General features: G+C 33.5%; 2 protein-coding genes across 2 annotated transcripts; both read right to left on the reverse strand.

The window, feature by feature from the left end:
• Window positions 1-3,065: 3,065 nt before the first annotated feature.
• Window positions 3,066-5,348, reverse strand: LOC127256052 (uncharacterized). Its single transcript, XM_051281883.1, has one exon. It carries the CDS (start codon window positions 5,346-5,348, stop codon window positions 3,066-3,068), a length of 2,283 nt encoding a protein of 760 aa, XP_051137840.1.
• Window positions 5,349-9,977: 4,629 nt separating this feature from the next.
• LOC127256329 (AT-hook motif nuclear-localized protein 1) lies at window positions 9,978-14,238 on the reverse strand. Its single transcript, XM_051282297.1, has 5 exons — window positions 13,476-14,238; window positions 12,327-12,391; window positions 11,800-11,931; window positions 11,543-11,704; window positions 9,978-10,664 (listed from the first exon to the last, which is right to left on the reverse strand). The coding sequence occupies exons 1-5, from the start codon at window positions 13,801-13,803 to the stop codon at window positions 10,452-10,454; spliced, it is 900 nt and encodes a 299-aa protein (XP_051138254.1). The 5' UTR covers window positions 13,804-14,238; the 3' UTR covers window positions 9,978-10,451.
• Between the last annotated feature and the right edge of the window lie 177 nt (window positions 14,239-14,415).

The raw sequence follows: 14,415 nt of genomic DNA on the forward strand, positions 1-14,415 counted from the left end.
TATTAATTTTATTATTATTATTATTGAAATAGTATTTGATTTGTTCTTTTATATATATATATATATTTAAATATTTATTTTATTATTTTAGTCCGTTTGTTAAAAAATGTAATAATATCATATTTAATAATAATAAAAAAGTATATTAAGGTTTGTTTGTAATATGAAAATATTATTTTATATTGAATATTAATTTTTTTATATGATAAAATATATTTTCTCTGTCTACTTGCAAAATATATATATTTTTATTTTAATAATGGTAAAAAATTGATCATTTAGTACTATATAAATAAGTATGGAATAAAATATGATAAATATTTTTAAATTAAAAATGAAAAAAAAAATGATGAGTAGCATATAACGATATATAAATATCAAACAAAGCAATCCATACCAACCAATAACAATACTCCCTCATCCCAAACACTTTATAACATTTTTCTTTTTTTGTCCCAAACTCACTGCAATATTTACAAATTTAAAAATAATTAATAATATTGTTATACATGTATTAATATACACTTCATTTTATTCCATCACATAACTCAAATAAAAAAAACAAATAATCATTTCTCTCTCCAATCACATCACTTAATATCCAAATTATATCAAATTACCATACTTAATACTCTCCATCTAAACTCTCATGCTAAACACAAATGTTGCACAGTGTTTGGGACGGAGGGAATAATAATTATCAAAAAAATATAAAATAAAATAATAATAATAATAATAATAATAATAATACATCTCTTTTTACTATTATTCATGTCTATGATCTAATCCGAGATTTGATTTGAGCAATCAAAGCCATCCAAAAATGAGCTTTTCCCCTCAGTTTGTTAACCAGTCAATTTTCAAACATTCAATGTGTTTGCTTTCCAGATTTTCTTTTTTTTAAAAAAAAAAAAAAAAATTAAAATAAAATTGTAATTACTCATTGTATTTTATTATAAATTTATAAAATATGTATATTGTATTACGAGATTTTAAGAGTAACGTAATTAATCAATATTTTATATTAGTAAAAATAATTTTACTATTTTAGAAAATATAGTCCAATTTGTCATTCAAATTTATCTTTTATTTGTTATTTAAATTTATTATTATTATTATTATTATTTTTTAAAGTAAGAAATATTATTCTCTTCGTCCTTGCATAATTTGTCTCTATTTTTTTTTATCTTCGTTCGTTTTATATAATTGTCTTTTCTTTTTTAAAAAAATATTATACACTTTAATAATATTTTAAATATCATAATTTATAATTTTCTTAATTTTAATTAAATTATTTAGTTATTTTAATATTAATTTATAATTATTTTTATCAAACAATAATTATTTTTACTAATACATTTTTTAATTATTTACTAATTATATTTTATCTATCTACATATCCAAAATATGTGGGACTAAAAGAATACTTCTTTACTGTTTTTTTTTAAAAAAATTGTAAAATGTAATTTTTTTTTTTACTTGTTTTTCTCAAAATTCGTATCCGACTAAATAAGTACACAATTATATGACGGGAGAGATATACTCCCTCCGTCCACCGCCTATCTATTCTTTTATGTGGTACAATTGATATACATAAATACTATTATACCCCTTAATCTTATGGTATTAAATTGTGTTATTTGATGACATTTGTGTAATATTATATAAATGGTGGGATAATTTTATATTTTAGTAAAAATACATTTACTAAAAAAGAGAAATTGATACATTTGTGATGAACATACTAAAATGACAAAATAAATAAATTGGCAGTTGACGGAGAAAGTATAATTTTCTTTAAAAGAAACTATCGTGAGAAGAACGAACCCACATATTTTCACCCCTTCCCTGCCGACACCTTCTCCACCTACCACCTTAACAAACAAACAACCCTTTTTCTTGCCCCTGTCCCAACCACATCAAAAAGCTTTTACAAGAACACAAAAACTTCGACTAATTTCAAAATTCGATAGATACATACGTTCGAAAGCGCTAAAATAATAATAATAATAATAAAAAAAAAAAGGCGAAAGTGAAATACCACGACTTTAGGGCGATAACAGAATCATCAACTTTACTTTAGTGATTAGAACCTTTTACTCGATGGCGGTACTAACTCTTCTTTCCCCTTTTGCATGTCCGCAATAAAGTCGCGAAAACGACATTCCAACCCGCATCGTAGCCCATGCCGCGACGCTGAAAATCACCAGATAAAAAAGGAAAAGTACGGTGTCGCCAATACTCGAGCATTAAAGTCAACAATGTACGCGTCGAAACGAAGTGGATTTTACTAATCGGGGGCTCAATTGGTTAGAACGTCGGTCTCATACATACATAAATATATATATATATATATATAGATATCGCATTCATGACATCCTCCCCGACGATGTCCTTTGCTTGTAGATTGTTCAATCGATCCATCCGTCGAAGAAATAAAAGTAACGAATCACATGAAACTCTTAAATTTTTCCCCACCGGGCCCATCGCGCAAAAAGGCGACGGGACGATTGTTTGCAAATCAAGTTATAACAAATGATGGGACGAAAGGCGCGATCGAATACCTTTTGATTGGACCGTTACGACGAAAAAAACAAAAAAAAAGTTTGTTCGGTTTACTTTCGATATCCCGACGTGGGACATTCTTGAGTCGAATTGTCCGAGTCGAGACAGCCAGCGATTCATCGATCGTAATCGAGACAAGAATAGCGTAAAGAAAGGACACATTCGTTTCGACGATGTTAAAAGAATGATTTTTTCACACTTAGTCGAAGAAAAACGACGTACAAACATCGATCAATCTTAGTGTCATCCCGACGGCTAGGCGAGAACAATCGAAGTCAATTTAACGATAGTGAACCTAACTATTGCACCGAGCATTACATATGCTCCGCTATCCGATTCTATCGATGTATTTCCTTCCTACGATATATCGTTATTCTTCCTATCGACTCGATTTCACTTCTCGAGCTCGATAATCGATCGGAAACTCGTAAAATCAACAAATTTAAAAGAATCAAACAATTTTTACTAACCCAAGAATCCTGTTAAGGCCTAAAAGGACACTAAATAGATGATGCATCACCAAGAACCTCATTCAGTATATTGTCGTCGTCGTCGTCGCCGCCGCCGCCGATCATCGCGCCAAGAAACCCGGCATCATTATCCCGATCGTTACAAGAGTCGCGGCTCTTGAGCTTAGCATGAGCCGCGACGAAAAACAATTTCTGCGCCGTTTCGAGGCTCGACATCGAACGACCTTGCGCGCAAAACCATCTCGTAAACGACCAATCGTTCTTAACGCTACGCGATGTCGCGCTAAGGAAAAGAAGCCTCACGGCGACTTTTCCGAGTGATTTGAAATCTTTAAGACACGTCTCCCACACGAGACGACTACTCTGAGGATTCGCCGCCTTCATCTTCCCCGTCGCGGGATCCCGCCGCTTCACCTGAACGGCCTGCGCGTACAACGGATCCAAACCCTCCGATCGCCACGTCATCAGCTCCATCAAAGCGATATGCGCTTCCTCCCTTGACGCCAGCCGGGTCACCAGATCATCGACGTCTTTCTCTTGTTCTCGCGTCAACAACGTAAACGGGGGCAAGTACTTCCCCGATGCGTCCCGCACCAAATACAACGGGTCGAGAACGAACGCGGCCGACCACGCCGGGTGGTAGACCTTATCGAATCGTCGCTCGACGATCTTCTCGACCGGTCCCGTCATCGAAAAATTGTATTTTTCGCACCACGCTTTCACTCTGCCTCTCAAGTCCTCCCAAAGAGGAAGACATTGCGCGACGACCGGCCTCTCGGCTTCGACGTCTCCCGCCATTTCAATGATCGTTTTTGTCAGCGAACGAACAGCCTCGACGTCGTTCCAGAACGCAACGTCCTGGATGATGTCGGCGACTTCCCGCGTGGCAGGATCGCCTAAGCAAAGTAGTTTGTACGAATCATCGACTACGATTAGATTCAGAATTCGTGAACTGTTCAATAAATCGGTTAACATATGTCCGAAGGGGATAAAGTTCGTTGCGACGTCGCAATTCGACGGAGGGACACGGATGAACTCGGCGACTTCGAATCCTTGCAACCTTAACTTGTGGACAATGTTCCTAACCTGCGGGTTCGAATTGATCAAATTTGCGACTTTCATACAGCTTTCGCTTACGATCCGAAACAACGGAAGCTCACGATGGAAATCCTTAATCAAATCGAAGAATCCTCGTACTTGACAGGATAGATTGATCATCCATTGATTCTGAAGCTCTAGATTTCTTAAGGCTTTAGTTTTATACTTATCGGCGACGATCCCGACGCAGCGCTGCGGATCATTACCACATATGCCTTGGATTGTCTCGGACAAGACATTCTCGGCATAGTTGGAAGGGACTACGCCGCTGTCGCAATAAACGGCCTTTTGGAAAACGGTCGTGCCGTTGGGGAGATTCGCGGCGAATTTAATCAAGAATTGGTGCGGATTCGGGGAATTATTACATCGCCAGCCGTCGGAAGCGACCTGGAAGAAGGCTGCGTCATTAAGACGAGCTTCGGATTCGATTCGAGCAGCGTTGTACTTAGAATCGAGGCGCGACGATGAAAAGTCCTGTTTTGAGACAGCAGGCAATCCGAGGAGGTTAAGGAATGCCCGGAGTTTAGGATGTTCGAGGCTCGAAAACGACATCGATCCGTAGGATTCGTAGAACCATTCGGCGAGCAGATCGACAGCAGCTTCGACTCTTTCTTTGGTTAGAGATGGACATGGAGGAGATTTGGGGGTTTTGAGTTTCTTCACGCTGTTCTCAAATTGCGCCAATGGAAGTAAATCCTGTTTTCCGCCGGACAGCAGCATCGGATTCTTGTTCTGGTTATTACAGAACGGGGAAGACGATGATTCCGCCATTGTTACCGTCGCCGGAGGATACGCCGGCGGCGGATTGAGGAATCGAGGTTGGGAGGAAGAAGCTCTTTTCCGGTGGTGGGAAGACGGAGAAGACAGAGGAGGCAGCTGCGAGATCGGCGGCTTTAACATGGCGGCGAAATTCGGACACGCGCCGCTCCTGAGATGCTCCGACGCCGTACGCGACGGATTCGACGCCGAGAATGCGGCGTCGCAGAGGTTGCACTTGAGCTTCACGGCTTTCGGCGGCGGCGGCGCCCCCTCCGCCGCCGCGGTGGCGTCGGAATTTCTGATCAGAATCGGCTCGAGATGCGCCCAATACCACGCCCCCTTCCCTTTAACGGCCTTCGTACGGACGGCGACCAAAGCTTCGTAACGTTTATTAACGGCCGTCACCGTCGCCGTCACGGCGTCGTTAGGGTTAGGGTTTGAATCGGCAATCGACATTTTTGGGGTTGAAAAATTGGGGTAGGGTTTCTGAACTAGGTGAGAATTGGAAACGCCATTTCTGAACTAGTTATAGAATCTGGAGGACTGGAGGTCCGGTTAAGGTATCTTACCGGTGCTTCGAAGGCGGCGGCCGGCATTTCGCCGGAAAATTAGGTTTACAGAAAGGGGGCTGAGGATAATCACCGGAAATCGAAGAAATTGTTTGGCTGAACAGAAAATTGAAATTCAGGAGCTCTAGAAACAGTCGGAGATTCAGGAAACAGTAATGGAGGCATTGGGGGAGATTTGTAGAGAGAGATTTTGGAGCTTTTTGGGGTCTGCGGGGAAGAAGAAGAAGATGATGAGGAGGAAGAAGAAGAAGTGAAGTGGGAGGGTGACCGCTTTGATTTTTTTTATTTTATTTATTTTGTTTGTATGGTGAAACGGTGTCGTTTTGAGGTGGTGACGACATCACTTTAAATAACCACGTGAGAATTGAGGCGCGTGAACAGAATCGACAAATTAAAGGCTATAGTTAGTCAACCGCGTAGGCCCCACGGAACAGCAGCCAATCGGATTGACTAAATTAGTCAACGCATCCTCTCGTCCATTGTTTGCTCATCCTTTTAAAAAGAAAAATTATTGAAATTTCGTTCAAGAAAATATAATAAATAAATTAAGTATATATGAGTCTTTAGTCTTTTAGTTAGAGGTAGTTTAGATTTACGGTTGAAGTTTCAAATTTTTTCGAATACGAAGAATATACTAAAAAATTAAATAGAAATTTTATATTTGATATTTGATACTCCCTCCGTCCCATGTAATACGAGTATATTACCGTAGACACGGAAATTTAGGTAAAGTATAATTAGTAAGTAATTAAAAAAAATATTAATAAAAATAATTATTATTTAATAAAAATGTGGGACGGAGGGAGTACTATTATAGTAATATATGCTCTCTCAGTCCGATAACAAAATATTCATTTTTTTATAATTTTAATCCGTCTCATAACAAAGTATTCATTTATATCTTTTGGTAACTGTACTATGTATCTGACATTACAAATACCCTTACCATTTACAATATATTATACAAATGTCATTACTTTTATATCACACATACTAATAAGGTTATTTTAATTATTTTTATTTTATTCCTATTATATCCCAACATAATACTAATATTTTTAAAACTACGTACAAAAAATAAATGAATATTTATTTATAGGACGAAAGGAATATATAAAAAAAAATTAATACTAGTCCTATTGAGATTCATTTTTTAATTTTTTGTTTCCGTTGAAATTTGGTCCATTATTAAACTCGACCTGCAATGCAAATCTTTTAACCCGATCCGATTCTAAAGCCTTGACCCGATTCGGCATCCTTATATTCCCTTCTCCCCTTCACATTCAGTTTGGTCGAGAAACAGATTGGTTTTGCTGTTCTTTGGTTTTTTCTTGTTCTTCGTCTTCACAATTCTTTTTGGGGTGTGTTTGTTTGGGGTATTGGATTTTAAATTTATTATTCATCTCATTTTTTTCCCTTAGGGTGTGTTTGTTTGAAGGATTTTGGAGGATTTCCACTATTCATCCAATTTTTTCCCCCAAAAAATATCAAATCAAACACCTATTTTTCATTTTTTATATTATACTAAAAAACAATTTTACATTCAAAACATCACATCAACACCTATTTATATCACATCATACAACTATTCAAATTCAAAATTTTTACTATTTAAATCCCAATCCAAAATCCAAACCCCCAAACAAACACACCCTAAAAATATCAAATCAAACATTTATTTTTTATTTTTTATATTATACTAAAAATTAATTTTACATTCAAAACATCACATCAAACACCTATTTATATCACATTATACAACTATTCAAATTTAAAACTTTTACTATTCAAATCCCAACTCAAAATCCAAAACCCCCAAACAAACACACCTTCGGATCAAATTTTGGGATTGTAAGAAGGTAGACTTGCATTGTAAGAATATGTACAAACAAATCTTGTGCTGGAAGTGATGTCTAATTTCAGACATGTTTTTATTTATTTATTTATGTATCTATATTAACATTTGGGCTGGGCTTGGCTGGACTGTATCTCTTTCTTTATTATATTCTGACCACAAATCCTCGATTTGGTCCTTCTTTTGTTGGACATCTTTTTCTTTTTTCTTTTGTCGCTTTCTGTGTGTTAGTTGCTATTTCTACCCAACCACCCCACCCCACCCCACAATTTCATTTATTAATTAATTTATTTTAACATTAATATAAATGCTTCCATCACTTGGATCAGAAGTTCGATTTAATTTTTTTTTTAATTTTTTATTATGTACTTACTTAATCTTTATAGAAATAATTGTATTTTTTTAGTATTTTGAATTGTAAATTTAAAAATAAAACATAATAAAATATCAACAACTATAATTTAAATACTATTATTATTTTCAAAGGAAATATTAAATACTTAATTTTTTTATAATTATATGTTTTTAAATTTAAAAAATATTTATTTACCTAAATGGACTTTCTAATGGCACCCAACATTACTTCGAAAACAGGCCTAAATTCCCAATGTGGGCTTTTTCTTGAATTTGTTGCCAACACTCATTATTTTTAGTTAAAAATGGACCCATCGATCAATTTTAAATATTAAAAAAATTTAAATAATTTATTAGTCCCCACTTTCCATTAAAATATTAAAAAATAAAAAAAAAATAAATCAAACCCCAATAGCTTTCACACCACACTCCCCACAATAACCAATAAGACAACAGCTTCCAAAGCACTTTTTATCCCCAAAACCAAACCCTTTATAAACCCTTTCTCCCCTATCCCCATTTTCTCACTCATCCCATAATCTTCTTCTCTTTCTCTAGAAAAAAAAAAAAAAAAAAAACAAAAAAAACAAAAATGTTGAGTTACACAATAGAATTGATCAATCTTGCAACCTCAAATTCCTTAGCAGCTTTCTTCTTTTGCAATTTCTTGATTATCATTCTTCTTGTTGGCACTCCAAAAACAATCCCTCAATTTGATCATCATTACAACATTCCCAATTCCGAACATTACAATAAGCTCGAGCTCTGTTCGCGAACGGAAGAGGATGTTTTTTCGGAGACTTCGATTCCCGAGGATCGAGTCTTGAGCATCGATATCGTTAAAGAAGACAATAAAGAAGGAGAAGAAAAAATGGACGGCGATGGCGACGACGACGACGACGACGATGAATTGAGAAAAAGAGTTGAAGAGTTTATTGAGAAGATCAATAGTGGTTGGAAGGCTGAGAAGAAGACAAGGCTTTCTTTAGGACAACGCCTTAGTTTGGATCAAAATTAGTAATTAAATATATATATATATATATATTTGTGATTTTCAAGAAATGGATATTTTTATTTTTATTTTTTGTTTTGATCAAGTTCTATAAATTTATCGTGTAATAAGTTAATTAATTGCTGTCCTTTTATGAAGGAATGAATGAATCAACCTTCATATATATATATATATATATATTATAAAAAAAATATTGTCATAAAAAGTTGTAAATAAAATTGACTGCTTTTATTATTATTATTATTATTATTATTATTATTGTAATAAAATTGTGTGGCTGTGGCAGCCGTGGAACAGAGCATTGTGGGTCAACTGTAGGTAGATAGACATAGACATAGACAGCACATTTTTGTAGGATTTTGGACATGGAATCTTCACCCATATGATAATAATATATAGATTTGGTGTAACTTAATTCATATAGGAAAATTTGTAGTAATTTAAATAAACTATTTACATTAATAATAAAATGTGAATTAATATATATATATATATATATATAATTTGAAGTGAATTGCATTCTGGCCATTAAGCCATTCTTCCGTTCTGATGGATAAAATGTCAATAATATTTTCAATATAAATTTTTTTATTAGATTTACTTTCTTATAACTACTCTCTGCTCGGATATAAGTTTTAATAAAAATAAATTATAGTTATAATGATTTTGTATATTTTATAATAAAAAATAACTAAAACAATAGAAATGTCCTTTTTTACGACAATCTAAAATAAATAAAGATTTAGAAGGTGGGGAAAATTGTATTTTAATTTTACAAATTCACATTTTATTTATTAAATGTAAAATATTAATTTTTGTCCAAATATATATTCTCTCTTCTTGGGCTCTTTATGCCACGTTGCTAGAGTACAATAATTAAATAAAATAATATATTTTAATGTAAAAATTAAGTGAATAAAAAGTAAAACAATAATATTATGAAAAAATTTCATAAATACATAAAACAATAAATAAAAAAATTATAAACTAATAATTATTTATTAAAATAAAAATAATAAAATTATGAATACATAAAACATTTTAGTTTAAATATTCAACAAACAATAATATATATATATATATATAACTATTATGGACGGAGAGAACATATATATTTTTTATGGTGTAAAAATTCAAAATATATTTTTAGAATACCGACTCTAAACAAACACTTATTGAACTTAATAAGTTACAAATTAATTGCAACAAAATAAATCAAAGACAAACATAAGTAGCGGGTAAAAACCTAAAGATATCGGAAATTTGAAACGTGCACAAAAAAGAGAATTATTGTCTAATCAATGTGCAATCCGTAAATGTATTAATAAATATCAGACAACAGTTATTCCATTCCTCAGCTTCATAAATCAGTAAGAATGGACGCCTTCAGGACCACAGTTACAACGTTGTTTTACCCAAACACAAACACACAGATCAGCCCCGGAAAATCGACAACTAAGTAAAGCAAATAATCGCAATGCACGGGCACTACACTAGTTCTAGTTCGAGAAATTACACCAAAAACGAACGGACACAATCAAGTCAAGTCAAGTCTCCGTGTAGTTCGAGTACTGTAATAATCGAGTTAACACAACATAGGAAGACAGCAAAAACAGATGAAAATCGAGCAGAATGTGGTAATCTAGTACCTGAATACATCATAAATAGACGTCGGGCAGGCGAGCCAGCCGCATGCTAAATTTCTCTGTAATAAAGAACACCGGGCGTAAATACAAAAATGAAATACAACATGTAAGAAGAACATATGATCAGCACTTTATGTCGTGGTTCGAATTTTCGGTGTCTGCTGTCTTGAGCAGACCGTGGTTTGAGTTTACGGCAGCCAAGAATGGCGCAGGGGTCGTGGTCGGAATCGGTAGAGGAGCGACGGGAGATTGTGCAAATGTTGTCGCCGGGTCAAATTTTGGTTTCTTAGTCTTTGGCTCAATTTCGCTTCCCGGAAGGAAGCTTCCGATCACTACCTGTTTAAAATTTTCAAAAACTTCGGAAATTACGACTTTGTTTACATACATATTTTTGGAACTTTCAACACTATTCATCAACAGTAATTTTTTTTTTTTTTAAAATAAAAATATTACATGAAATACTTTATTATTCACAATGCATGCATCAAATAATAACTTTCTACTATTCTCAAAATTTCCTAACAAACTTTCACTTATCTGACACTTCATCTTTTGAAAAATATCAGATCAAATACTACCTTCGTCCCAGAAAAAAAAATATCATTTGCTTTCTGCACGTAAATTTTTTAATATTAGTATTATATTGATTTATAGTAAAAAAGATAGATACATTGAAAATTATAAGACTATTAATTATGTTAAGTAAATAATACAATTACTAAATTAGGAAATTGTATTCTTGTTTTGGAACGGACAAAAATAAAACATGATGTCCTTCTTATGAGATGGAGAGAGTACTAACTTTTTACTTTTTCCCAAACTTTTAAAATTCCAAAAGCCTCCAAAAACTCTTGTCTAAACGGAGCCTAAACTTCCAAAATTTCTATGTAGCCTACAAATTTTAAACAACTATTCTTCAATGGTAACTTTCCAAAAAAAACATTACGTCAAATACATTTTTTTCTTACAAAATATCGCATCAAATATTAAGTTTTTACTATTACTAAAATTTTCCAAAATTCGAAAACTTCCAAAATATCTATAGAGCTTAAAATTTTTAAACAACCATTCATCATTGGTAACTTTTTCCAAAATACATCACATCAAATATTTAACTTTTTACTACTCTCAAAATCTTCCAAAACTCCAAAACTTTTATAAAGCCTGAAAATTTTAAACAGTGCAATAAGGTTTACCATTTTTCGAGCACTAACCTGAACGGGACCGGCTGCTAGAAGCATGCCGGATAAACCTCCACCCAAAACACGTCCGTCGGGACCTGCCAGGGAGACGCTCATCCCACCTGATCTGCTTTTCGCCGTCGCATTATTGTTGGGCATAAATGAGCCTCTCAGAGAGAGGATTTCGAACCGACCCTGTCGATACCGTATAGTTACTACAAAGTACGTATAGGGGAAATGCAAAAAAAAAAAAGTATTTATACAAAGTATGGATAAGCAACTATTACAACCTCGTAGGTTAGAGTACCGCCAGAAGAATTAGGCTGACGCAGTGTAACGTTAGAGACAGAACCGTTTGCGGCTAGAACGCAGATGGCTCTCGATTCTTGCTGAGAGAATGATACAATCTTCATCATGATGTCCTGAAAAGACAATTTTTTTAAAAAAATAGAAAACTATAAGTTACATTTCCTTATTTAATAAGTATAGACCAATAATATTAATAAACTATCCCATCATTTCATATAAAAATACTAAAATACCCTTTCGACACAAAATTCGCAATTACATATTTAGAAGCGAGTCCTTACAACTCAGGGTATATTATTCCTCAAAAAATTAATATATTACACACATTTATATTTTTATATTAACTACACATAAAAAAATATTAAGCCATTTCACAAAACAAACACACCCTTAATATTTACATACTTAAAAACCATATTTACCAAATATATATTACAAGCCATCGAGATCGGATCCATATCAAGAAGAGAACACACGGGCATTGTACATCAAGTATAATTAGATGTACCTCGCCGGCATTGATGGTAATCAAGTGAGGTATGAAACTTCCGCCGCTGTTGGCCATGGATCTCCCTACAATGTATGAAAATAAGTTACTCAAAAACTCAAATTCATTTCTTCCCTATATACAAAGTCATGTTTATCCCCTAAAAAAGGAGTGCAACAAGTTCGAACAACAATTATCATCATATGTTTATTTATTCAAAAGTTCTCTATTAAGTATGCTTTAAACTTTATTTTGACATTATTCATCAAATTTTATCAGCTAAAAAAACATCACAACCAACTTATTTTTCATTAGAATATTATACAAAAAAAATTATTTTTAATTCAAAACATCATTTATTACCTATTTAAATTGATATTTCAAAAACAGCCAAAAACACAAAAATTATTTCAAAACATACATATCTAAACAACTTGTCAATGGAATCAATCTCCACTGTGTCATAACAACTTGTATAGTAACAAATTTTTTGTTTAATTTGAATAGGACAGACGAAAATAATAAAAAAAAAAAAAGTACATTAAACATCATCACATCAAACCAACTATTCAAGGTATGAAAAATGGAAGTCTTTGGGTGGGGGGCACAAGTATACAAACAACTATATCTATATATACATTCTTGGAATCTAAGGGTGTGTTTGGTTTCTATTTAAACTAAAATTCAATAAAAAAATTCAACTTTAAATCAATTGTTTGGTTTGGATTTGAGTTTGGGGTATTCATTTGAATTTTAGCTAGTTTAAATACTCTTATCATGCCAAGTTTTGAGACCCAAAGCAAACACATCCTAAATTTTCCAAAATTATTCTGTTTAGATTGACATTTTTTTAAAAAAATTAATGCTAGTATTATTTACCAATGATATTTTTTTTTGAAAAATATCCTATAGAATAACTATTTAAATGCACCTTGTAAACCTAAGATTGAGTCACATCATCTCCACATCAAGATTCCTTATTCCTCGTTAGCCATTTATGCAATTATGGAGTAAACTACAAAGACATTCCCCACATGTTCGATCTTATCCCATATTCTTAATCACAGCTAACATTGTTCTAATAGCACAAAAAAACAAATGCCAAAAAGATCACCAGATCTAACACCAAATTACGAAATAAAATTCAAAAATAGATAAAAAGCAAAATACCTTTACCGAACTCCAATTTATGCTTCTTCTTCAACGGCTGATCCGCCGGCCGGCCGGAGGTCTGCTTCCACGACGGGAAGTCCGTCGTCGCGAACGGAATCGACGACGATATCGGCGAAGGAGACAATGCCACAATAGCGCCGTCGCCGGCATACTTCCGAGGCCTTCCCCGCTTCTTCTTCTGCTTCTGAATCTCAGAACTAATTGAGCTACCGACGGCGCCGCCGCCGCCGGAATTCTCAGCTCTCGGCTGCACTCGGAAGCTCTGAGGAACTTCTTCGCCTCTCACTGTTACACCAACGCCAGTTAACCCTTCGTTTTCCTCCATTGACGGTTATTTCTTTTTACTTAAACCCTAAAAAAACGCCTAAATTCTAAAACCCTAATTTCAGGAAACTTCGTGAAGTTGAAAATTTTCAACCTCTAAAAAAAATCAACAAAAAATTAATTAAGAAAGAATTTCAGCAGCGATTAGATCTTTAACAAAATAAGAAGAATCGAATTTAGTGAACAAATTGCTAAAGAACCTTAAATCTGAAAATTAGGGTTTAAATTTTACCCCTTCTTCAAAAGATCAACTGAGAAAATTAGGGTTCTTGTAAGAAAAAAAAAAAAAAAAGGGGGAGGTTGATGTGAGTAATAAAAATGGGAAAATTAAGAAATAAATATAGAATTTAATTAAATAAATAATGAAAAATTACTTGTGTAATCACCATTATTTAAATTACAAAATTCAAAGTATTAATTATAGTTGAGAAAATCATTTCATGTCCGTCTCGAATTTTAAAATTAGTCTTTAAAAAAATGGTAAAGTTAACGAAACGGAAAAAAAAATAAAGACAATAATAATTATTTAAGCTGTAAAGCTGATGTTAGAGTTATTACACAAGTTTTTCAAACTCTGACCTATTTTTCGTCTTTTTAGGTAAAAAAAAAGAAA

This window comes from Andrographis paniculata, unplaced genomic scaffold (genome assembly GCF_009805555.1).
Source record: "Andrographis paniculata isolate CXL003 unplaced genomic scaffold, ASM980555v1 Contig55END, whole genome shotgun sequence".
In the NCBI taxonomy this organism is placed as follows: Eukaryota; Viridiplantae; Streptophyta; class Magnoliopsida; order Lamiales; family Acanthaceae; genus Andrographis; species Andrographis paniculata.